General features: G+C 40.6%; 1 protein-coding gene across 2 annotated transcripts in view; it reads right to left on the reverse strand.

Annotated features, from left to right (window-relative positions):
• Positions 1 to 26931, reverse strand: part of LDB2 (LIM domain binding 2) — a 580079-nt gene that overhangs the window by 136898 nt on the left and 416250 nt on the right. For both annotated transcript variants that reach the window (XM_070948509.1, XM_070948508.1), the window contains exons 3-5: positions 20621 to 20793; positions 4762 to 4884; positions 2667 to 2750 (exon numbers count right to left, since the gene is read on the reverse strand). In XM_070948509.1, coding sequence (XP_070804610.1) covers positions 2667 to 2750; positions 4762 to 4884; positions 20621 to 20793 — 380 coding nt within the window. The remainder of the gene's footprint in view (positions 1 to 2666; positions 2751 to 4761; positions 4885 to 20620; positions 20794 to 26931) is intronic.

The following is a 26931-nucleotide window of genomic DNA, read 5'->3' on the forward strand; positions in this document are numbered from 1 at the left end:
TGGTCCCGTTAGAAGCTATAACATATAGTTCGCTTTACAATAAAGAAAAACATCTATCCTACCGGGAATTGTTGGATGCCCAAGGCTGCTTAAAAACAAGAACTGAGTTAGAGCTTCAAGGAATAAAATTGGATTGGTGGTCTTATGCCCAGATCAGCTCTAAATATAAGAAAGACAAGGAACAAAGTGGTATAGATATGATCCAGCAAGAAATAGATAGTATTATACTAGGAAAGGAGGAAAGAATATTATCTAAGATCTATAAATTCTTAATAACCTATTGGATAGGGGATGAGACTGTTAAAGATTCAATGACTGCCTGGGGGAGAAATATTGGTTACTCAATTGAACTGATAAAATGGGAAGAAATATGGACGAAACAATTGAAACTCCTGATAGCAACCACTTACAAAGAAAACTTGTATAAGATGGTGTATAGATGGCATCTCCCTCCTGCTCGATTAGCCAAAATGTTCCCAGGACTCTCCCCAAACTGCTGGAAGTGTGGGGAGATAGGTACTTACTGGTGGACCTGCCCTAAAGTAATCGAATTTTGGAGATTTATACAGAGGTGGATATTAGAAATCACGGGATATAAATTACAATTGAAACCAGAATACTATCTATTAAATATTAGGCCAGATAAGATAGGCACGAATATATGGTGTTTGATTACATATATCACAACCGCAGCAAGAATATGGTTTGCTCAACATTGGAAGGGGAAAGACCTACCGGCTGAAGATTTGATTTTGGGGGAAATTATCGAATATGCGGAAGCTGACAGGTTAACAAAAACTCTGAGAGATCAAAAGGATTCCGTATATTTTCAATGTTGGAACCAATGGTATATCTGGTTGAATAATAGAACAAAAAAAGGATAAGGTTAGTGTAGATTTTATTTTTTATGTGTATATCTTGACTGAAGTTAATATACTGTGTAAAGCTCCCGTCGCGATCTGTGTGTGAATAAATATTTTGTTGTAAAGAAATAAATATATTTTTTTTTTAAAAAAAGATTATGGTAGGTACTAATACCACTCTATAAAACTTTAGTAAGACCACATCCAGTTTTGGTCACCACGCTATAAAAAACGTGTTGAGACTCTGGAGAGAGTGCAGAGAAGAGCAAAGAAGATGATTAGGGGACTGGAGGCTTAAACATACGATGAACGGTTGCAGGAACTGGACACAGCTAGTGTAGTGAAGAGAAGGACCAGGGGAGACATGATAGTAGTGTTCCAATATGTGAGGGGCTGCCACAGAGAAGAGAGGGTCAAGCTATTTTACGAAGCACCTGAAGGCCAGACAAGGAATAATGGATGGAAACTGAACAAGGAGAGAGTCAATCTGAAAATAAGAAGAAATTTTCTGACAATGAGAACAATGAACCTCCAGAAGTTGTAGGAGCTTCATTTATTTATTTGTTTGTTTGTTTGTTTGTTTAAACTTATATGTCGCCCTTTCTCCGAGAGGACTCAGGGCGGCTCACAACAATAAAACAGAAAAATAAAACAAAAACTCTGGGTTAAAAGTTACACAAAAAATCCTAAAATCAATTAAAATCCATTTTAAAAAAACCCCATCAGTCCAGGCCGGCCAGGCGAAATAGCCACATTTTTAGTTCGCGGCTCTTTCCGCCGCGAACTAAGCTTCATTACTGGAAGCTTTCAAGAAGAGACTAGACTGCCATCAGTCAAAAATGGTGTAAGGTCTACTTGGGTGGGGGGTTGGACTAGATGACCTACAAGGTCCCATCCAACTCTGTTAATCTGTATCTGAAGTGTATGTGATGTTCCAGAGTGTGGAATTAGGACCAGTTTAGTGCTTTTATCATTTTTACAAATAACTCAAGGTAATGAATATATTTAACATATCTTCCTCCTCCTATTATTCCCACAACAACCCTGTGAGGTGAATTGGGTTGAGAGAGAGTGATTGGCCCAAAGTCACCCAGCTGGCTTTCATGGCTAAGGCAGGGCTTGTACTCATGGTTTCCTGCTTTCTAGCCTGGTGCCTTAACCATTAGACCAAACTTCCCATTCAATTTCCCATTCAAATGGAAAACTTGCCTGTATGCCTTTGGGCCAGTTACTAGTCTGCAACCTAACTTACTTCACAAGGTGTTGTGCATTGTTTTGACACATGGGAAAACAGGAGGTAAATGCAACTGCATAATGTAGAATAAAACTATGCAAAAAAGAGTGCTATATTTATCTTTTCCTGCAAAAGATTTTAAACTTTGTAATGATCCTTCTGAAAGGCAATGGTATTAACAAAGCATATATTGTCTAAGGCAACACAAATGAAGGGGGAATAAGTATTTTCATTGTCGTAGAATTTTTAAAAATTGCCCCATCTTCTGACTGGACTAGCCAAGTTGTATCTTTTTTTTTTTTTTTTTTAAATAGTTTTTATTGAATATAAATATTAAAAAAGACATACGTAACATATACACAACAAACATTTATACACAAGTTGTATCTTTGTTGAGAAGAACCACTAAGTAGAATGTGGAGCAAACAGATTAATCCCAGATTTCCAGAAAACTAGCTTTATTAAACATTTTTGTTGTGACTTTAATCATGAAGATGATGAAGGCATGCAAAGTTTGAAGGTGAAGAAAGAACAAGAGTAATGCTTGAAACGAATCACAGAAAGCTTACCCTGAGGTAGTTGAGAGTGAAGTTAGTCAGACCCATACGAGTGATATTTTTGGACAGCTGCTCCAAAACCTGAGGGTCTTTTGCCTGCACCAAAAAATAGATATATCTTTTTATGTTTCAATGAGAGACATGCAGTACTTCAACACAGTTTGCAGTTGATCAAACTCTTACGAATCATCATTCTTAAAAAAATGATACCAAGGTATCATAGAATAGTTAAGATGGTGGCTTTGATCATAGTTGCTATCTTGAGAGGTTTTTAAATAATCTGTCACTATATGTTACCACAACACTAAAAAAAGCAAGGATACTGAAGTGATACATTTTTGACATCTTCCTGAGGAAAATATTGCTTTGAATCATAACTCTAATGTAAAGTTAAAAGATGAAGATTAAGTAAGTTAAGATTTTAACTTGATCTAATTTAGTTCATAGCTTAGGACAGTGATGGTTAACCTTTTTGCCATCACGTGCCAAAAGCGGGGGACGCGGGGGAGGGTCGCATGTGCGTGTGCCCACACCCATAATTCTATCCGCTCTGTCCCCTTGCACATGCACGTGTGACTGCCCTGCGCTCCCCCCGCTTTTGGCACGTGATGGCACAGTGGGCCCGGTAGGCCCATTTTTCACCCTCCCCAGTCTCCAGAGGCTTTCTAGGAGCCTGGGGAGGGCAAAAATGTCCTTCCCCACCCCCTCCGGAGGCCCTCTGGAGGCTGGAAACAGGTCTGAAAATCAGCTGGCCGGTGCACATATGCGTGCCAGAGCTAAGCTCGCATGCCCACCAATATGTGCCTAGGTTCGCCATCATGGGCTTAGGACATTCACAAGATAATGAACTCACATTATTCTTCTGAGGTGTTCTCCCATTGTCTTCAGGGTTTCTTAGACACTGCTTAGCACAACAATTAAAAGACTCAATTTGATTTGATGGTTTTAATGGCTTCAATCTTGAACCTAGAAGAGCATGGGTTCTAGTCTCACTTTAGGCACGCACCCCACTGGATGACCTTGGGCCAGTCCCTCTTTCAGAAGAAAGCACCTCTGAAAATATTAGCAGGAACCATGGAGTTAGCAAAACAGTAATAATGCAACTTGTCTGATGCTGATAAAACTCAATTGCATTTGGGGCTCAGAAATGAATTTACTTCATATCTAACTATTCCTAGCAATTGTTGATGTACCTTTTGATTTATTTATATTGACTGAAATATTTATATTGCTATTTAAATATGCAGTTCCCAAAACAATAAAAAAAAAAGACCCATAAGTCATTTCCATCCCTCTAAAACAAAACTATCCGGTATACAAAGAGAAAAGAATGGTATCAACTGTTATGTATACAAACCACTATTAATTAAAAACAGAACTAACTCTTCATGGCCGTTTAAAACTAAAGCCCACCTACTTTCAGGACAAAGATGTGTAGAATTCAATATAATGCACAGAAGGTTTAGTTTTGGGCCAGGTACATCAACCAATGGTTCTAGAATTTAAATTTTTTAGAATAGGAAATTGTGAAATTCCAGATATGATCCACCTTGACTCAGATCATATCTGAAAGGCCAAATTAGCCATTTGGAGAAAGCAAGAAAATTATTCTGGAAAACAGTGAAATATCCATGCCTGTAATGCAAAATTCTGTGCTAAGTAGAGAAGATGACCATTTTTAAAATAAATAAATAAAAGTGGATTCAGTACTTTTTCTGTTGGAAGAGGATTCTGAAGATAACTATCCACTGAAAAGTCCTTGCTCTTCTATGTACTATTTAACAAATCTTGAGGATGAACCTGAGAACAGGATCTTGTAGCTGATCTTCCTGGCTAGCAAGTGACTTGTTCTAACATTCAGTAATCCTGAATGTGTGCAAGTATGGCATTGAATGTACCTCTAATTTTATTTCAAAAAGCAAGGTATTAAGTGAAATTTCAGAGATATCCACCTAATGCTCTAGTTCAACACATCCCTGAACAATAACAAAGGCAATGCCACTTCTAAGATTTTCTCCTTCAACCTAAGATACATTTTCTGGGACAATAAATTATGGCTTTGATGGTCTCCAAAAGTTTTAGAAAGCAATTTGGGCTGAATACTTACATGCATGGCTAAAATACTGCGAGGGACAAGTTCTCTGTATTGTCTAATGGTAAAGTGCCATGTTTTTATTCTCATAAGGTCATCAAACATAAATTCCAAGATCAGACGTCCTTCTGTGCACACCTACAAGCATAAAATAAAGGGCAACGAGAAATGTAAATAGATTTACTAGAAAATTTTTGAAAACTTTTTCAAATGTCAATAGAGTTTGCCATTTGATTTCATTAGGGCAATTGTATCCTTTCCTGAGCAAAGAAGAATTAAGAGAAAGCAACTGATGGCAGTTGATCAAGCTGTAAATTTTATGAGTACTAAAACTTTGTTTATCTCTTCCTTCTCTCTGAAATTGCTGTTGCTAGTTAACAATACTAAGCCTGTTAGTCTGAGTGTGATCAGCAGTAGTACATTCAGGATAGCTGATTTTTGAAGTAGATGATGCATTTGTACCCATATAGGCATATGATATTGATAGGTATTGAAATACGAGTAATTATTCAACTGAATTCAATACAGACACATCTCACAGGTATTAATCTTTATCCCATTTCATTTACTGTAGTTTTCGTTTCTTTTCTTTTAGACTTTTTCTTTAGTTTTTTCCTAGTTCCTTCAGTCAGCATACCAGCCATGGTTAAAACATGCAAGTCATCCATTAATAACATTAATTTAAATAAGGATGAACTTCCTCTACCTCTACTGGGATGAGATAGCTTTTTTCTGTTGAACTTATTTAGTGAGCTACAGACAAAGTTTAAAAACTGGGTGATGCAACACCAGAAGGGGGAAAAAACCCTCAACCCATTTAAAATGGCCACCCTTCAGTCCTCCAAACTACTACATCAATTTAAAAAGAGAGCAGTGTTGTCTTCAACCAATGCTTCAGAGGTTCAAGCAGGACAATGGGCTTTTTAAAAAAATAAGCAAACAACTGGACTGAGGGTCATGTTTGCTTGAAAGAAAAAGGCATAATGGCAAAAAAGCACTGCAGAGTCAAAGGTTGCAAATCTCTGTTTTAATTATCCTTAGTCCTCTTTATTTAAATTCCTTTAAGTAAACACTGAAGGACAGTAGCCTTGTTAGGCTGGAATTCTGGAATTGCAAGGAAATTAAAGCAAGCTATCAGTCTCTACTCTCTGCTCAAGAAAGTAAAGACTTGAAACATCAGCATTTCAAAAGGAACCTTCTATTGAAGGAGAGTGATTGCGGAACAAAAGAAAGCAGGATCTTCACATGACTTGGAGGTCATGTGACTGGGTGGGCGTGGCTAGCTGGTCATGTGACCGGGTGGCCATGGCTATGTGTATAGGGACTACTCAGAGGGCTGAAAAAAGTCATTTCTGACAGGTCCTCGCACTTTTGACTGGTCCTCACATTTATGCCCGTGCAGCATTCTTAACAACCATGTCACTCATTTCACAACTGCTTCTTTTCACCATGGTGATAAGATAGGGTAAAAAACGTAAAATGTGAGGATAGTCATAAATTCGAGATCTGGTCAAAAGTGCGAGGACCAGTCAAAAATAACTTTTTCAGCCCTCTGAGTAGTCCATGTGCACAAAAGGACTACCCAGAGGGCTGAAAAAAGTGATTTCTGACAGGTCCTCGCACTTTTGACCGGTCTTCTCAGTTATGACTGGTCATCATTTATGCCCATTGTAGTATTCTTAACGACCATGTCACTCATTTCACAACTGCTTCTCTTCACCATGGTGACAAGATAGGGCAAAAACGTAAAATGTGAGGACAGTCGTAAGTTCGAGGACTGGTCAAAAGTGTGAGGACCAGTCAGAAATAACTTTTTCAGCCCTCTGAGTAGTCCATATGCATAAAAGGATACAGCAATAGAGAGGGATGAAGGAAGGGAAGGGAAATTAGAGTAGGAGTGAGGGTAAGAGAGGGAGGAAGAGAGGAGGAGAAGGAGAAAGGAAGAGGAAGTAGGGAGGAGAAGAAGAGGGGGAGGAAGAGAAAGTAAGAAAGAAAGAAAAGAGAGAGGTGGTAGGTTTGAGGAGAAAGATTGCTGTACAATAAAAAAGATGAAAGGGAAGAAAGCCAACCCCAAACAAATATAAAGATATTAAGATAAAAAATGAATTGTTAAACTTTAAAGAATAAAAGAGAACAAATATGAATAAATAACAATAATTAGAAACACACATACAAACATACAATGTATTTTCTTTGAACAGAGTATTTGGCCGGTTCACAAATTTAAACAGAGTTTAGTCATTTCAATTAAATTTACAATTTCTATATTTCCTTTTTGCCATATTTATTCCTCATCTATTTTTTAAAAAAACCAATATTCATCCTCATCTCTAATCTTAATCAAATTCAATTTTTCCCTTCTATTCTATATTATACCCCTTCCCATTGTCATCTATTTTTATATCCATCCTCACATTGGTTAATTATGTAATATTACAGTTGTTTAATATAAATTCAACATTTTAATATAAATCAATTAGTTATATAACTACCTTTTTTGTATATTAATCAATATGAACATGAATATTCCAATTATTTCCATGCAATCCAATTTCTTACAAATCAATTAATTATATTTACCAATAATAATAAACCAAATAATTTCCCCCATATATTCCTCCAAACCACAACTTAACCATTTCTGCTTTCAACACAATATACAATTAATAGTATCTCAATTATTACAATTCCCTAGTTAAATAGAGCTTTTTTTCTTTTGTGTTTTAAAATCTTGAACTCTCCTCTTTTTCCCTAAATTTCCCATTGTTTGCAGTTTTGCACCTACCTTTTTTGGTGAGGAAAAAGAAAAAGAAAACTCTCTGCCTCATTTTGTCACGTTGCAGCAAAGACCCTGCTTCCTTACTTTCAATTTCGCTTTTTCAGCATAGCTAGGGGAAAAAAAATTTGCTCCAGGAATTTATCTCTTTGCAGCTAGCTCTTTGAAGCCCTGCGGCAAGAATTTAAAGTTTTTTTCCCTCTAGCCATCAGCTGGGACTCCGGAGGCAGCAATAGATTGGGAGTGGGCGGGATAAGCGAACGGCCGGCGATCCAACAGAGCAGAGAGTGAGGGTGAGTGAAGGTGTGCGTGGGGGCGAGAGAAGGCTTTGGCAATCCCTGTGAAATGGCCGTTCGACCCCCAAAGGGGTCGCGACCCCAAGGTTGAGAACTGCTGTTCTATCCTTTTCTTGCCAGCTTGGGCTTTAAAGGCAGCTCTAGCCTTGCTCAAAGCTTTTCTTACTACTGGCCAGGTGTTTTGTAGTTGTTTTATCCACTCCTTAAGGGAGGGTATGGTTGGTTCTTCTCCTCGTAGTTCTGGCATTGGGTTGAAGTCCTGACCTGTGGCAACTCTAAAGAGGATGAAACCAGTGCTTGAATGCTCTGAGTACATGTGATGTCTGCAAATGGGAGGAGGTCGGTCCAGTTGTCTTGTTGGCAGTTGATAAAACAACTTAAATACTGCTCTAGAACACTGTTCGTTCTCTCTATCCCACCATTAGTAAGGGGATATGACTAGAACGTAGGCCCTGGATGATACCTAGAAGGCTCAGGAACGCTCTCCAGAATTTGGACATGAATTGCACCCCCTGGTTGGATATTATCCTTGGTGGGGGGACACCATGCAGCCGGTAAATGTGATGTAGAAACAGTTTGGCAAGTGCCTTGGCAGTGGGGATTTTTTGACAGGAAATAGAGTGGGCCTGTTTAGAAAACAGGTCCATTACAACCCAAATAACAGTGTTTCCCCCCACTTTCTGGCAGTTCTACGATGAAATCCATGAAGATCTCTCTCGAGGGTGCTACAATTTGCAATAATCCAGGGTTTTTTTCCTGCCTTCTTTTTGCAGCTGTGCAGACAGGGCAGCTGGTGACGTAGCTTTCTATGTCCTTCTTGAGGGATGACCATCAGAACTGCCTTTTAATTAAGTGCAGGGTTTTCACGAACCCAAAGTTGCCAGCAAATTTTGAGTCATGGCAGGCTTTCATGAGAGGAAGTCTCTAGCTGGATCGGATGTATAGCTTTCCTCCCACCCATGCCAGGTTGTTTTTAAGGAAGCAGGTATTCTTATGGGCCTAGAACCAGTCATCCTTGAGTTATGGCTTGCTTGAAAGCTTAGGTGGTGGCATTGTCCATTAGGAGGTTTTGTTTAGCTTGAGCCCTGGTTATAACTTTGGCTGCTAGCTGAGAGGCTGGGTCCAGGGGTTTAACCACCCAGTTTCTGAGGGGTCTTAAGGGTCTCGAGATTTTTGTGGTCAGTCCAAACTTGGAAAGGGATTTTATTCCCCTTCAGGAAATATCTCCATGTGAGGAGAGCCCATTGTACGGCATAGGCCTCTTTCTCCCAGATAGCCCATCTCTGTTCAGTCTCTGTTAATTTTTTACAAGTGTATGCACAGGGTTGTAGTTGGCCCTGCTCACTCTTTTGGAGTAGGACGGCCCTGATGGCAATGTCACTAGTATCTGCCTGTATGACAAAAGGTTTTTCTGGATCTGGGTGCTTTAGCACTGGTTCAGTGAAAAACAATCATTTCAGTTTGTCAAATGCTGCTTGGCATTCCATGGTCCAATTTAGGGACTGTCTTGGTTTTGGCTTGCCTCCCCCTTTTGTTTTCAGCAAGTTAGCGATGGGGAGTGCAATTTGTGCAAACATTGGAATAAATTGCTGATAAAAGTTTGCAAAACCCAGCAAACTTTGCAGTTGCTTGCACATGTGGGGAGGGGCCCAGTCAATCACCACTTGCACTTTTTCTGGGTCCACCTCCATGCCCTCATGAGAGATTTGGTACCACAGGTAGTCAATTTTATCCTTGTGGAATTCACATTTAGACAGTTTTGCATAAATCTTTGCGGCATGGAGTTTGTTTAGGACTGCCCGTTCAAGTTTTACATACTCAGCCTTAGTTTTGGTGTATATTAAAATATCATCTAAGTACACCAGAACTCCTTGGTATAGGTGCTCATGGTGTATCTTGTTTATTAGTTGCATGAACATTACTGGGACGCCTTGTAGTCCAAATGGGAGCACCTTAAACTGGTAGCACCCCAAGGGTGTGTTAAAAGCTGTTTTCCATTCATCCCCTTCCTTAACTCCGACTCTATAGTAAGCTTCCCTCAAGTCCAGTTTTGAGGAGAGGTGGGCTAACATATCTTTCATAAGGGGAAGTGGGTACACATTCTCCACACTTATAGCACTTACATTTTTATAGTCTACACATAGGTGCAAAGACCCATCTTTCTTTTCTCTGAACAGTACTGGTATGGCAATTTTGGATTGTGTTGGTTGGATAAACCCCTTGGCAAGGTTTTTATCTATGAAAACTCGCAATTCATTGAGTTCCCTGGGGGAACATGCTATACATTTTGGGCTTTGGTAGTTTGGCCCCTGGGAGGATTTCAATGGTGCAGTCTATGGGGTGGTGGGGAGTGGGAACTCGCTGAATACTTCAGCTAAGTCCTTGTATTTCCAGGGAATGCACTGAGCTGGCTCGGCCCTCCCAGCCACAGCTGTTTCTTTGTTTGGATTTTCTCCCAAAACCTCCCTTTGGTCATCTTGTCCGGTCACTCCTCATTGGACTCTTAGGGTCCCCTGCTTCCAGTTTACTCTGGGGTTCCATTTCTTCAGCCAGGTGAGAACTAGTGGACACTTCATTCTGGATGCCACAATGAATGTGAGTCTCTCATCATGGGTCCCCATAGCTATTTCTAAAGGTTCCATGGTGAAAGTGTGTGGCTCCCCCTCCCCCCGCAACTGACCCATCTAATTGGCCAAATGCAATGGGGGTCTTTAGCTTTCGCAGGTGGATGCCCAATTTCCCCACCAAGATTGGGCTAATTAACCACCAGATGCACCCTGAGTCCAGGAGGGCTGAGACATTTACTCTTTTCCCCCAGCTGGGGATGAATAGTTTTAGGGGCAGTGTGACTGGTTTGATCAGTTCACTTACCAGTGGGTCGTCTTCCAGGTCGCTTTCAAATGGGCCTGGGTCTTGTCCTGGTGGGTTTTCCCCCAGTTTTGCAAGGTGCCAAACTCCATGGCCTCTCCACTTCTCAGTGCAGTGTCTTTCCCACGGGGGGTGGGGTGGTAGTTTTCGCAGGCTTTCCATTTGACAGGCACTCAGGTTTTCGAGCAGGGATTTTTGAGTGGCACTTGGCTGCATGGTGCCCTTCCTTCCCACACATGAAGCAAGTGGATGATCACAGTGTGAGAGTGGTTTGCGGCTTGGATGGCTCTCACTTCCCCTGGGGAGGGGATATCTTCCAGGCTCTCTTTGCTCAGTACTGGTTTCTGGTTAGGTCGATTTCTATTTCTTCAGCCAGGATGTACCAGTCATGAAGGCAGTTTGGGGCCCCTCGGGCTAGGCAGGCATTTAGCCCATCCTTAAACCAGCTCACCAGGATGTGTTTCACGTTCTGATCCGGTTGCAAGCTTTTCGGTCTGCCAGGGAATTCTTGAAACAGTGGTAGAGGGCCAGCATGAAACGATTGAAATTCTGCAATTCGGGGGCATTGGTATTGTGGACGGTCACCATCCAGCAGGCGGCCGCCCCTTCCAGGGCTAGGGTGACCACTTGGACATCCGGGGTTTGGAAATCTCTCCCATATTCTTGCATATATGTGAGGACATGTGCCAGGAAAAAACCCAACTGCTGTGAATCACCATCGTACTTCACTCCTGGTGGAGGAAGGGTTCCTTTCCAGTTGTGGAGCTCTGGCCTGACTGGGGACGCTTGCAGGAGCTGGTGCTGCGCAGGGCGGGTTTGCCAGAATGGCTGCTGCTCCCACTGTGCCATCTGCTTGATCTGTGGCTGTCAGATCTGGGATGGTGGCTCTGACTCTGTCGGCTACTGCTGCCATCTCACCTCCTCTCTCATGCTGGTCCAGTTCCCCGAAGGCTTCCATCACAAATCGGTCCACTTCCCCGAAGGCCTCCATAACAAATTACATGACATGTCTTTTGAGTCGATTGTCCCTGGCCGGTTCCTTGGTCAGTTCTTCCTGGTTCGACAGGGCTTCCAGCTTACGTTTCCAGCCTGGTTTCTGCCTGCCTCAGGTAAGGGTGAGACCTTTGGTTCTCCCGTCCCAGCTGTCTTTCTTCCCCACTCCGATTGACCATCTTGACTCCATGGAGTCTCCCAAAACAGCCTCGATGTCTTTGATGGGGCACATGGACCTTGCATCTGCCTGGGTGGGGATAGAGGTTTCACCCCAGCATTCTCCCTCTCCTTGCTCACCGCTTTGCTCAGACATGGCTTGCAGGGTCCCCTTGGTAGAGCAAGTTGCTTGTCCAGGTTGACCACTTTTGCAGATCCTGCTTTATGTAAGAGTCTGCCTCTCCTCTCCATTCAAGAAAGTAAAGACTCTTGAAGCATTAGCATTTCAAAAGGACCTTTTATTAAAGGAGAGTGATTGCAGGACAAAAGAAAGCAGGATCTAAAGTTTGTCAGTGTATAAGAATTTATGAACTGGAATAGCCATAACAAGTCAGCCAATGGGAACTGTTTGGTGACTGAGGCACAGGATTTCTTGTGAGCCATGTGAGATGGCTCAGAGCCTGGCCGTGATTTAGCTTAACTGTTCTGTGTATATAAGAGTTTGTTTGTCTTTGCTTGATTGTTCTTCTCTATTCCCACCCCCCTCCAGGGGAAGGATCCTGCAAAATCTCCATTCCCTCCCCACTCTTGGGGGAAGGATCCTGCAAAATCTCCATTCCCACTCCACTCTGGGGCCAGCCAGAGGTGGCATTTGCTGGTTCTCAGAACCTACTGGATTTCACCCCTGCTTTATAGGCATATTTGGACCCTTTAATACTGACAGAGAGGGAGGATTTTATGGTTCCCATTGTTTTTTAGCAACTGGTTCTCTGCCCTAATCACCAGCTGGGTAGGCGTGGCTCGGGGGCTGTCATGTGACTGATGAAAGTGAGTGACGTCAAGTTGGCTACGCCCACCAAATGTTCGTGGAGAGTTTGGAACTTCAGCCTTGCTCTTTTAGCCCAGCGGAAGCACCAGACTGGGCCACAGCAATGCGTGGCCGGGTACAGCTAGTATGTATATAAATTTAAATGTAAATATGCATTGAGATATAAACAAAAATGTACAAAGATGCAAATATATAATTACAGGTATAATATAGTTTAATTGTAAACAATTTTTAGATATAGCTTTTATGGTTATTAGTTCATGAGTTGCTTACTTAACCACTTAAATATGTATAAATATTTCTTCAGGTCTTCTTAGTTAACTTGGTAAATTAATAAATAGTTGCTTGTTAACATTACTTTCAATGTCCAGGCAATTGCTTCTCCTTCTTCCTTTTTAATCCTCCATAGGGGTCTTGTTATCTATTAAATAGTTTTTAATCCTCTCTTCTTCCTTGTTCAACACCGAGCCCTTCTGCTCCCTCTCTGTTTTGTATCGATCTCTGTGAGTCTCCCATCTCTTATTCCGTCATTTTGGGACACCAGTTTCTTCCTACAACCTCCATCTCAAATGCTCAAGCTTCTCTCACCGCCATAGTCCGCCGTAGTCCATTCTTGCCATTTCTCACCTTTTTCCTTCTTTTCTTTTCCTGCCACTCTGGCTCACTGGATCACTCTCCCTGCTCCTCTTTTCTTCCTTTTTTCCTCTGATTTTTATCTGAATACCCGCTCGTCTCCTTTCAATCTCACCTCTCAAAAGTTTATGTCCTCTCTCCTCACTTCACTCTTGCAGTTAACTTTATTATGCTGAGTCACTGCTCCTCCTGCCGGGTCGCCACTCGTTCTTCGGGGGATTCCCCCCAACTGGAACTTCCTTTATAACTGCAAAATCAGGAGTTACTTTTATGGCCAATTATCACCTTTGCGGCTCTGAGATTTTCAGCCAGATAGAATGTCACAGTCTGTTAAGTAAATCTTCTCTTCCTTAGCCTCTCTGGCTCGTCACAGTCTTGGACCGCCAATAATGTGATGGCAGACACTTTCACATTGGGTTGACAGGGATTTCCTTCATTGCAGCAAGTAATTGCCTTTCACCTCGCTGCCGTCCAGGTTTCCCCTCTATTCCACATGGCTCTCCAGGCTCACCACGCCCCGAAGGGTCCCCAGACATGAAAAATTTGGGATCTAGGAATGGAAACCATTTTCTTTCTCCTGCACCACTATGACATCACCACCAGAAGTCCAATATATTATTTTTATGCCAGTCACCATATTATTTTAACATACTTGATAAAACCATCATTCAAATTCTGATTTCCCCTCTTATTATTATTATTACTTCTCCTTATTATATAAAATGTGTATTTTATTAATCCCCTTCCCTCTAGTTTCCATACCTATTCTAACTTTTGGTTATGCCACTACTATATTTAAACATATTCCCTTTCTAGCCATCGTCTCTTACATGCTTCAAAGCTTTAATTGCTCGTTTCTTAGCTTGCCTCCCATATTTCTCTCTTGGATCTTTATTTCTATCTACTTCCATATCTTGACTACTCATTTTAAACATTTCTCCTTTCTCTACCCTTTTCCATTGTCTAGCTTTCAAAATATCTACTTTTGTCCCTATCTCTCCTCCAGAAAAATCTTCCTGGTTCTCTGGTTCCTTTTTTAATTCCCTTAGAATACTCGCCCCTTGGCTTATTTCATCAATCCTTATTATTTTTGTTATTATCTCCTTCTTGTTTCATTTGTTTTGTCTGTTCCATTTTTTCATCTACTCTTTGATTTGGCTCCTCCTCTTCCTGGGCATCTTGATCACTCATTGTCCTTTGTATTATATTTCCCAGCTTTTCATCTATGCCCTCAATTTGGTTCATCAGTATCTCCCTTGTACTTTGAACTAACTATGCCATCTCTTCCCAAATTCCATTAATTTTTTCCTGATGAAGCATCTTGTTAAATTTTATTGTGTCCCTCCTTTGTCCAATAATCCAAAAACCATATATTCAAGCCTAAAGTCATTTCTCAAAAAATTCAATATTCTTAATTTTTTATATCCCACAATTGAGCAACCTGTTCCTCTGGATAGTCCCATAAGTTTTTCAGAACCTCCTTAAGTCCATCTTGTGATGTAATCTTCAGGGCTCATTTTAATGATAGTGTCTTTCTTATTTCCACATTTACCATATTTTTTGGTCTATAAGACACACTTTTCTCCCCCCAAAAAGTGGGTGGAAATGTCTGTGTGTCTTATACAGTGAATGTTGCCAAAGCCCCGCCCACCCACCAGGCCCCATCCTTTGGCCTCTGCCTCCTAGCAATTTACCTCCTTGCAGCAAACAGCCTGGTCAGCTTCATCACAGCCTGATTTAGCACAAGCAGCTGATTAGTGATTGGATCGGCCTCCCAGAATACTGCCTATCAGGTGTTCCAGGCTGCAGGGATTGCCACCGCCCATCGCCATTGCTGCCTATTGCTGCTGCTGCCTATCACTGCTGCTGCCTATTGCTGCCTGTGAGTGTCCCATTTCAGCCTCCATGTGCCCCATTTTTGGCTTCCGCGCATCCCCTTTTGGCCCGTTCCAGGTGGCAGGGATAGGCGGTGGTGGAAGCGATCCCCGCCACCTGGAATGGGCTAAGAATGGGAGGTGCGGAAGCCAAAAATGGGGCATGCAGAGGTGGTGATAGGCAGCAGCAGCAATGGACGGTGACAGTGCCAAAGGGCTTGTGCTAAATCAGGCTGTGCTGAAGCTGACCAGGCTGTTTGCTGTTTGCTGCAAGGAGGTAAATTGCTGGGAGGCAGAGGCAGATTTTTCCCCCTTATTTTCCTCCCCAACAGCTAGGTGCGTCTTATACTTCGGAACATCTTATAGTCCGAAAAATACGGTAAGTCTCCAGTAATCAAGTATTTCCAAGATTTTGGGAATGTATTATACTTCCTTTCATCAGCAGGTGGCACTCTTAGATTAGATTTCAATGTTAACCAATTTTTCCAGTTTTTCACAATGTAAAAATAATGTTTTTAAAGTAGATAATTCCAGCATTTCAAAATGCCTGTCCAAAACAATGTCTGTCCAATTTAAAAATCAAATTTTCTGTATTTTTACATTTTTTCTGCCTTTTTTCCTTTAATTCTTTTTCTTTCAGTTTTGAAATTTTCCTCAGAGTGTTAAGTCACTGCTGCTTTTAAAAATAGTTAAGAGCGTCTCTTTTCCTAATATTCTTTTGAAGTTAAAATTTGAATAAAAAGGATTCTTCTCACCCAGTTCCAGACACTCACCCAGTTCACCAACTTCACTCTAGCACAAGATAGATATTCCTTGACTGTCCCAGCTTCATGGCAGCCATCTTAGACTGCCTTTTCTCGCTGTGACATAGAGGGAAAAAAGCTCTGGGGTTCAGCAGGAGAGTTGCAATCTCTCAGATTGCCTGTCCTTAGCTTTGCCACCCCTACAAGGTGGCTTTGGCTCCTTTCGGAGCCCACAAACAGGGAGAAGCCAGCACAGGAATGGAGAGCTCTGTTTCTTGTGACTGGTAGTGCTGCAACGTCAGCTGGAAGTCCCCCATTTTGATTTTTTTTGTTGACCCCTTCATGTGGATATCCCATGATATGGGTAAATCTGAAAGGCCCAGATTAAAGGCTATGAAATTTGGTCTGCAAATATTAAAGGGTCCATTGGAGAACAGCAGAGGGTCTTCTGCATGTTTCTACTGTTCTCTAGTGGCTGCTGGTGGTTTTGCAGCTCAGATCTGTTTGTAGTAGTTCTAGTGACTAGTCCTAGTTCAATACTGAGAGTTTGATGTAAATATTCACCTCTTCCTAATAAAACCAATGGTGGATCATGTCCACTGAAATCCACCTCCATTAACACCAGAATTTGCATATCGCTTCTTGAACACCCTTCTTTAGGAAAAGCTGAGCAACAGCAACCCCCAGATTACAGCACACTTTATAAAGACATTCCCCTTTCCAATTTGTAGAAAAATAAAAACAACCCTAAACTTACTTTCTAATCAATTAAGGCAAAATCTTATTTGAAGCTTTCCTCCCTAGCTACCCTGCCAGCTGCCTTCCCCACAAAATCCTAAATGAAAAAGGTCTCCAATTAAGAAAACATTTTCAATTGTGCTGAATTCATGTTCCTGCACTATGAGCTCTGACATTCTGTTTCTGTGGCAACCCAAATCAGCTGATTTGTTGGCATAGTAACAGAAAAGATATAAATCTGCCAGATTGTTTCTAATCAATGCCCCCAGTACAGAGGCTCTCTAGAGAATCAACAAGAAAGGGCCCATCAGCTTTCAGCAGATCACGTGGAGGTGCTAGAGTAGGCCGGGGAGGAAAGTGGGGAGAGTGGAAAAAGAACATTTCTACAACTCACCAGTCCCTGGTTAATCCTTCCCTCTTCTTGGCTAATGATAACTATGGCTAAAATAACTATGGATTATTTTTTGACCTTCAGTTTTATTACCGAGACCAAAAACCTTTACCTGAGATATAGTTTGTATAAATGTGCAAAATAAAGTATGTGCATTTTCCTTTTTTTTAAAGTTCAGATAAAATTGGAAAACATAAATTGAACCTCAGGGTTGTACCCAAGATTGAGGAAAATGCTTCTGATTGCATAAGAAGGAAAAGTATATTTTAGTTGTATCTGGAGTATATTATTAACATTTTTATGTGCTAATGTCTATAAAGAGATTTATATTAAGCTATAAGAATATACTGACAATCTATTTTTAACCAAATCCATTTCTCTCCACCACTGAGACAAACCATAAAAGGTTATATTCCCATATGTGAAATACAGGAAAAGAATGAGGCTCAATTTATCTATGATCTAATTAAGGAGGTCTCTAAAATGTTGTTCATATAGTAACATTGGAAACAATGCTAACAACTGCAAAGAATCCAGTATAAAAGACATATACTTTAAATAGAGTATCCTTGTTCATTTCATTGAACAGCCTGCCATTGTTCAGCCTGCTATATCCTTCAAAAATCCTTTTTTTTTTTACTTTTTAAAAGCATTTTTTTACTTGGGCGAATAGGTAGTAAAAAAGTGCTTTAAAAAAGTAAAAAAAAAGGCTCCAGTGATTGCGTGGCAAAGCTGTGATCGTCGGAGCCTCTTTTTTTTTACTTTTTTAAAGCATTTTTTACTACCTATTCGCCAGAACCGGTAGTAAAAAAAATGCCTAAAAAGTTTTTAAAAAATTTCCGACGATCAGCTGAGTGATGCGTGATCATCGGAACTTTTCTTTTTACATTTTTTACTACTGGTTCAGCGAACCAGTAACATTTTTTACTACCGGTTTGGGCGAACCATTTCACCCCTGCTGTTAAATCCTGTCCAAGCTATTTATACTTCACTGAAGCAGAATTTACAAAATAAATAATCATTTATCCAGTTATGGATCAAGAGAGCTAAATACAGTAGTAAATATTTTTAAGGTACTTGAAGTCAAGCAATGCAGTGGTAATGCCTACCTTCTCTCTCTTAAAGTTTAAACATTCAAATTAACACTCTTTTAAGCCAATTTGGCCTCTAATTTTGAGTTAAATTGGGATTAAGAAGGTGAGACATAATAAAAACAATTCAGACCAGAAGCAAAGTGATCCATTAGTAGGGAAGCGGTCTTTTGTTATTAATGAATCAGCTGGGTTAAGTAATTCTTATTTATTTGGTAGCATAGCAGGGGATTACCAGCATGCAAACAAACTCCTGATTAATGGACAGTGGTATTGCGCTTAACAGTGCTGATGAAATCTAATGAAATGTTACACTTCTCACCACGTTGAGCCAGTGCCTCTGAGATGCTGATGATCAAACATGAAATGGTTGCAAGCTCCTTTGGCCAAAGAGATTGCATTTAAATAACCCTGAGTAGTAAACCAAGAAGATATGAATGAAGATACCTTTTTAGTTATAAAAAACCTGCCCAATTTTGAAACCAAAAGAAAAGTACATAGCTTTCATAAGTAGCTGAGAATGTATCACCTGTATTTAGATTTAATAAATAATTGGAAGTAGCATTTGCCAGGGTATGGGGTAGGGGAGGTAAGTAATATCATGCACATAATTATGCCACAATTCGCATCATTTGTGTGTGAAGCCATGTTGTGCCTGGCATCATTGTGGCTTTTACTGGATATTGTTATTATTGAAAGTGGCAATCATTTTCTCAAAAAGATAAAACCTGTTGCATAAGGGAGATCTCCCAAAACTTTGGAATAATGGGCAACTATTTATCTTTAAAGGTAAAATTATAGAGAAAGGATGTTAACCAGAGATATTACTGGATCACAACTTTTATCAGCTGGCTTCTGAGTGGAATTCTAGTGGTAGCTTTAACTTATTTATCCAGAAGGCTTGACACCAAGATATTTGCAGTGTCTACAAATCCCATTTTTGTAAGATGGGGGAACTATGACAATAAAGCATTGCTGAGCAACTATTCTTTTTGGAACAACCTACTTCTAGAACAGTGATGGTTAACCATTTTGGTGCCGAGTGCCCAAAGCACAAGCATGCATGCAAGAATGCATACGCCAGTGCCTGAAACCCCAAAATACAATGCAAGCACCCCCCATGCCCAGTTTTGGACCTGGAAAGCCTCCTGCACCAACCTGGAAGCCAAAATGGGGTGCGGGGGCACTGTGTGAGGCCCCCCTGCACCCCATTTTGGACCTGGAAACCCTCCTGCACCAACCTGCACCCCCCCATGCATCCACCCCACCCCTGGACATACACACATGTCCCCCTCATGCTCCCCACCCTCCATGAATGCACTGCAGAGACTCGAAGACCAGCTGGCTGGCGGGAGGCGCGCACACATGTGCAGTGGAGTTGGGTTGGGGCGATGGCTGGCGTGCCCGCAGAGAGGGCTCTGCATGCTACCTGTGGCATGCGTGCCATAGGTTCACCATCACAGCTCTAGAAGGTAGAATATGTACTTTGGTAATGGATTTCCAGAAGGTGTTAAATATAGTTGGGTAGTGATCCTTTCACCAGCCATTTTATGATTTTTAAAATTTTTTATTATTAATGCTACTTTTGATTTGATTTTAAAGTTATTTTGAGCTCTAGTGTTATGAGGGGTGTAGAGTAAAAATTTAATTATTACCTTTTCTTTGTTTACCATGGGTGTTTAATTAAAGTTGGATTTATGTCATTTTGTTCAGTTTTTAAGGAACTGGAAGCTGTAATGACTTGATGGCACTCAAATACAATGATGATGTTGTTGTTGAGGATGATGATGTATGATCATTTGTCATGGCATCTGGGATTGTTGGAATCTGTCCAGCTCCCTCAATACCTAGGCACAAAGAGTTTTTCCATTCCATTCAAGTGCATGTTCAAACATTCAGCATGAATTCTTCCCTAGCTTTACTTTCTCCAAATTAAGTAGCTCTTCTGGTGCTGCCAGACTCATTATATTTTTGGCTATCATTGTTCTCTTCCAGAATGTCTTCTGGAAGACTCTATAGATAGATAGCCTGTCCCTATATAGACTGATATGCTCATTTCCTGATAGAGAATAGGGACAGATCACCTCCAATTTAATACAATATATGGCGTGTGCATATGTTTGTGTTTGAGTAGTGCAAACTTGGTCTCTATACAACTGAGTCTTTGCATGATATGTCAAGCTCATGTTTAATGGAACTGTTGTATGACTGTCCCTTTGCTAAACAAATTGAAGTATCCATCTAGGCTTGTGTCCAGATCTGGCAGTCTCTTTTTCATACTCTTAAACAAAATATATTAAAATTAATAGCGGCGCTTTCCCCCAGTTTCTTGTTTATGACTAACAATCTAGTTATATGTCCCTTAAAAAAAGAATACTGAAGAAACCAAGAAATTCATCAACTCTCAGGAGAAAACATTTGTTATACACTGAAAAGTATCTCAAACACCCATTATTTGCATGTTTCACATCACTCTTTCCTATTACCTTTGTGAACATAGGTTTTCCATGTTGGCTGACCATGGTGCATTGATCACAATCCACTGTGATGGAGGAGCTATGATAGGATTCTTTTGAATGCTTGAGGATGTAATACAGCTCTGTCACTCCTCCTTCAAAGACAGTACTAAAATAACGAGGGATGAGGGTCCTTCCAATGGCTGTGGGGAAAATACAAAGCACATGAGCTGCTAGAGAGAACATGTTAAACTGTTGACAGCTGTTAATTGACTAGACCACATTGACTTTATAACAAACCAATCCTAATCCAAAAACAGTACTAGAGTAGCAACTGGACATTATTCATTAACAATCAGTTGCCACCGAATGGTAATTTTATTGTAACTTTCATTTCTGCACCATGGGTCTGCAGGGGTGGATTTCAAGAAAATTACGACTGTTGGGTCTATGCAATTGAAGTCCTGCATCATGTTGTATGCACTGCAAATGCATACAGTTTTGTCCATCACCTTAATTTTTGTGACAACCATACCTGCCCCTCTGGATTCTCCTGTTACATGTCTTTAAGTAAGACTTGAAAGGTGGAATATTCTTGCTTAGGATTCCATTTCATTTATCCTCTGTTCTATTTCAGAAAGACAGCATTCCAGGCCTTCTCTGCCTATTTCAAAGCAACTGGGCCCATCCTTCATTTTTCAGTTTTCTTTCTCCTTCTGCAAGGAGACTTATTTCCCTCTATTCTGGGTAGATAAAGGTGCTTCAGATACATAATGATCCAGCTATTAATACATACAGTATTATAAAATTATCACTGTATAAATAAGATTATAAACTCCTGCTCTGTTTACTGAGGTTAACAGAACTCAAGAGTTTTTTTATTGTGATTTCCATGGTTTTAGAGACCCCTCATGAATAAATTTTACTGCCTTATCAGATTTAGAATTATTCACAAGTAAGTGTGCATAAGGTTGCAAATTCACCACTCTTCTGATAACCTTGAGAGGAAGAGGCTCAAAAGAGAGTAATAGGAAGACCTTTGGGTGTCTGCTTTCTTCCATGGAACAAGTTGGAGCCCCGTTGTCTCAATTGGGACCATTATCTCTGACTCAATCACATTCATCAAGTTCTCTTGGAGTGAATTATACCTCAGTTAGTCTCCTTCAACTAGTCTTCAGACTAAACTTCCAATTATCCACCAATCCTAGTTCTTTTTAGATGAGAAGAAGGCGACCTCAAACAACGTTCAGATCCTTTCCTCACTGCTGATTATTGTTGATTGAAGTCAACTTTTGGAGGATAGAAAATTGGTTTATATTTTGCTCCTGTTTTTCAGACAGCCATGGATTCCTGCAGAAGATTCCTGCTCTTCTTAGCAGGGGACTAAGCTCCACTGGTGTGTAATACCTATATGATGTCAAAAGGTATGCCCAAAGGAGGTGGGGCTTACATCACAATGCTTTTATCATTCTGCCCCTTGCAACATCCCTTGTTGATGCTGCGAATATACTTGATTAAAACCTAAATTAGCCAGTGCCAAGTATTCACTTTTCCTATACTCTTTTACACATCACTGCATTTTATTTTTAATTACCAACACACACACACAGCAGACCAGCATCTTTTCTATTTAGTGTAGGGAAAGTATCTGCATAGTTACAAATATTTTTATTAAAAAATCCTTCCAGCTGCCAGTCTGTAAAAATGATAACCACAAGATTTAGCAGTTTGCTAAGCATTATTTCATTTATTTGTTTTTTAAAAAACATGGTAGGAAATTTTAGTATACAATACTCAGTTTAGTAACCCTCTTAAATCAAATGCGACCACAGGACAGATCCTTGCATGAAAAATAACATGAACCCACAGCAGGTAGAGAAAAACTTGCTCATTATTTAAAGGAGTGGATGTATTTGAGCAAAGGAAAGAGGTTGCTGATATAATTATCAGTAATATCCTATTAGAGATGCAAGACTATTTTTAGATTTATTAATGCAGTGCTGGAATGTGATAAAATACTTCTTCATAACTTCTCAGAATCTTGGGATACAATTTATGGAATTACTGTTAAATCACATTACTGGAATGAAGATTTATGCAGTCTTTACAGATTGAAGTACCCTCTATCTATACAATGTTCCTCAACACTAGTAATTTTAAGGTATGTGGACTTCTTCCTGGTATGGCTGGGCAGTTCAAGTGGTTGAAGTCTACACTACACATCTTAAAGTTGCTAAGATTGAGAAATACTGCTCTATAGAATAAGCTTGTTCTCTAATTAAACACACTCAGGATAGCCTGAGAACTGAAGAAGGCAAGAATGGGTTTAAGAAGAAAGCTTGATTATGGAGAAAACCTTCTGATATCATGTTTCTCTGTCAACTTTTATGGGCTTAAGAATTTTTATTAGTAAAATAGGTGAAATATTGCTGACTGGTTATTTCAACTCACATCCCTTTACGATTTGGAGATGCTTCTTTATCACTGTAAGCCAATGCAATTTCTTGTTTTGCCATTGCAACTTCCGATCAGCATGTTCTGCATTTTATTTCTCTCATTTAAAAATTAGCCAGAGAAAAGAAATGGAAGGTCAGCATACAGTTATTTTTTCAAAAAAGGCAAAACATCATGTGCTTTGCTTTATGATATAGAAATATATAAAAATGTAAAATATATAAAATGTAAAATATGCCCTATTAAATTGATTTCTTAACCTCCTGGGTTAATCAATACAAATTACATTTCAAAATAATCATGCTGTAGTTGCCATATAATACCAAACAGTTTTCCTCCTACGATTTGCCAAATATATTTGCATTGTTTACCATTATATAAATTTTAATAACTGATGATCTCAGGAAGTAAGCAGAGATAAGGAGGTCAATTTCTCTTCCACTAGGAACAGTATTGCAGTTCTCTCTGCCTAGCCCTTCAAGATACTACTGGTATTGTCATACACTGCTGGTAATGTGGTGGTCTGCACCCCAAATACTGTCTGCAAAACACCACATTGGATATGGCTGGTAAGAAGCTGGAGCTGGCAATGAAATCCCTAAAAAGATTCCGTCAGGACTGTGGGAGAGGAAGTTGTTATCTAGACAACCGATGACCAGCAGTGGTAGATCTATTTAGGTAAAGAGCCAGAGTGATGGATAAAAATGCTTTGGGATCTGTGGAAGAGATCAAAAACTGCTTGAACTGGGTGAAAGTCAAAGAGGCTTCAGCATCAGGAAGCAAAGCCATCCCTAGAAGAAAATATTCAGATACATAGAAAAGAAGAATCATTAAATGTCCCTAAAAAAGTAGCACCATCAAATGCTTCTGTGATAGATAGAAAAATGCCCCAAACCTTCCTGATGTCAGCGTTCCAAATTAGGCTCTCTTCCAGCGCTGACATAACAAGATGAACTTTTACCTAGTTTTGTATGTACAGATAGTGTTTCCTGGGAGACGAGGGTGGGGGCTACATTCCTGTGAATAGAACGTGCCGGGAGGTAGAGATGGATCTGCATGATGGCCAATGGGACATTGGGGTTGGAGAGCGGAAGAGGAGGGGGTTGGAAGGAGGGGCCAGTTTGGCTGCAAAAATGAAATCAGGAATGTCGGCTTTTTATGTTCTTAAATAAAAATGATTCATTAGAGAGATTGCGCTTGAAAATGAAACTTATTTAAGATAACACCGAAACCTGACAGACAGCCAAACTGGCCCCTCCTTCCAACCCCCTCCTCTTCCGCTCTCCAACCCCAATGTCCCATTGGCCATCATGCAGATCCATCTCTACCTCCCGGCACGTTCTATTCACAGGAATGTAGCCCCCACCCTCATCTCCCAGGAAACACTATCTGTACATACAAAACTAGGTAAAAGTTCATCTTGTTATGTCAGCGCTGGAAGAGAGCCTAATTTGGAACGCTGACATCACCTCGCCCGGGACAACCCCTACAGTGGGACCTGACCTGCCAACAGGCATTTGAGATGCTAAAAGGACTGTTCGCGAAAGAACCTGTCTTAAAACACCCGGATCCGGAACAGCCTTTTCTCATCCAAGCAGACGCAAGTGATCTGGACTGTAATAGACTTATTCTCCAAACAGGCACACTTCATACCTTGTAGTGGACTGCCTTCAGCCCGTCAGTTATCCAAACTGTTCCTGAAACACATTTACCGCCTACATGGAGTCCCCAGGAGAATCATTTCCGACAGAGGGGTCCAGTTCACAGCAAAGTTCTGGAGGGAGTTTCTACGATCCATAGGTTCATCCCAAGGGCTCAGCTCAGCATTTCACCCGAGCACCAATGGGGGGGCAGAAAGACTGAACGCTATGATAGAACAGTATTTAAGATGCTACGTCGACTACCAGCAGTCCAATTGGGCAGACCTCCTATCTTTTGCGGAGGTTGCATATAATAATGCTGTCCACAGCAGCACGGGGCTAACCCCGTTCAAAATAGTGAGTGGCATGGATTTTGTTCCCATGCCAGAATACCCGAGGGAGCCCCCTTCCTCAGTCAGTTTGACCGACTGGATGGCAATGTTGAGACAAACTTGGGAAAATGTAAAGAGGGCGCTGGCAAAGGTGGCTCAATCTTATAAGGACCAAGCAGACAAGCACCGAACTCCCCAAAGACAATTTCAGCTGGGAGAGAAAGTTTACCTCTCCACCAAGTACTTGAGACTTAGACTCCCGAGCAGGAAATTGGGCCCAAAATTTATAGGACCATTTCCTATAATAAAAATAATCAACCCCGTTACAGTGCAATTGCAGTTGCCACGGCTTTTGGGGAAAATTCACCCCGTTTTTCACAGTAGCCTTCTAAAACCTGTAGTGGGGTCTACTTTAAGGCCAACTCCACGTGAACCCCCTGGGCCCCTGGTTGTTGGGGGCCAAACGCACTACGAGGTGCAGTGGATTCTTGATTCGAGATGGCACAGGGGGCACCTCCAGTACTTCAATTGGAAGACTAATTCTGCACTAAATGAGAAATCAAATAGGCTCCTAACCCACGTAGCTGACAACTCTGTCATCCAAAAGGTAGAGGAGGGAACCAGAGGGACAGCCACACTGGACTTAACTCTTACAAACAGAGAAGAAATGATAGAGGGAGTTGAAACTACAGGAACATTGGGTGAGAGTGACCATGTCATACTAGAATTCAACACAACACAAATACAAGCAATAGAACATAATGATACCAGAGTCTTAGATTTTAAAAGAGCTGATTTTAATAAACTCAGAGACAACTTGGGAAAGATTTCTTGGATGAAAATCCTAAAGGGGAAAACAACTCAAGAAGCTTGGGAAACTCTGAAAAATATGATCATAAAAGCCCAGACCAGCACAATACCAATGAGGAAAAAACAAACAAAAAAAACAAGAAATCCAAGAAGAAACCAGCAAGGCTGCACAAAGATCTCTCTGACAAATTGAAAGACAAAAAGGACAAGTACAAAAAATGGAAAGAGGGATACACAACTAAAGGCAGAATATCAGCAAATAGCCAGAATCTGCAAAGATGAAGTTAGGAAAGTAAAGGCTCAGAATGAACAAAGACTTGCAACAATAGTAAAGATAATAAAAAAAAATTTCTTCCAACATATAAATAACAAGAAAAAAATAAAGGAAACAGTCCACTACAGAGAGAAGACAACAAGGAAGTAACAGTCAACAGAGAGAAAGCAGAGCTGCTTAACTCATTCTTTGCATTGATCTTCCTGCAAAAACAAACTATAGCCCAATCTACCAAAAGCATAACTGTAAAAGACAGACTAGAAATAAAAGTTAAAATAAGAAAAAAATAGTGAGATAATACCTGTCCCTGATCTTGATGAATATAAATCACTGGGACCTGATGGATTACACCAGAGTTCTAAAGGAGCTGGCAGATGCCATCTCAGAACCACTGCCCCACATCTTTCAAAAATCCTGGAGCACCAGGGAACTACCAGAGGACTGGAAAAGAGCTGATGTAGTTTCCATCTTAAAAAAAGGGGGAAACAAAATCAGACCCAGGAAGCTACAGAGCAATCAGTCTAACATCAATACCCAAGAAGATACTGGAAAATATAATAAAAAAAACAGCAACATCTAGAAACGAGTAATTTAATAACTAGCAGCCAGCATGGGTTTGTTAAAAACAGATCATGCCAAACCAATCTTATTTCATTCTTCAACATAGTGACTAAATCAGCAGACCAGCGAAATACTGTGGACATAATATATTTAGACTTCAGCAAGGCATTCAACAACATAGACCACAACCTACTTCTTTGTAAGCTAGAAAAAAGTGGAATAGATAGCATCACCACCAGATGGATTCGTAACTGGCTGATAAACCGTACT

Source organism: Pituophis catenifer, unplaced genomic scaffold (assembly GCF_029215685.1).
Source record: "Pituophis catenifer annectens isolate HBS135680 unplaced genomic scaffold, rPitCat1.0.hap2 SCAF_8, whole genome shotgun sequence".
Lineage (NCBI taxonomy): Eukaryota > Metazoa > Chordata > Lepidosauria > Squamata > Colubridae > Pituophis > Pituophis catenifer.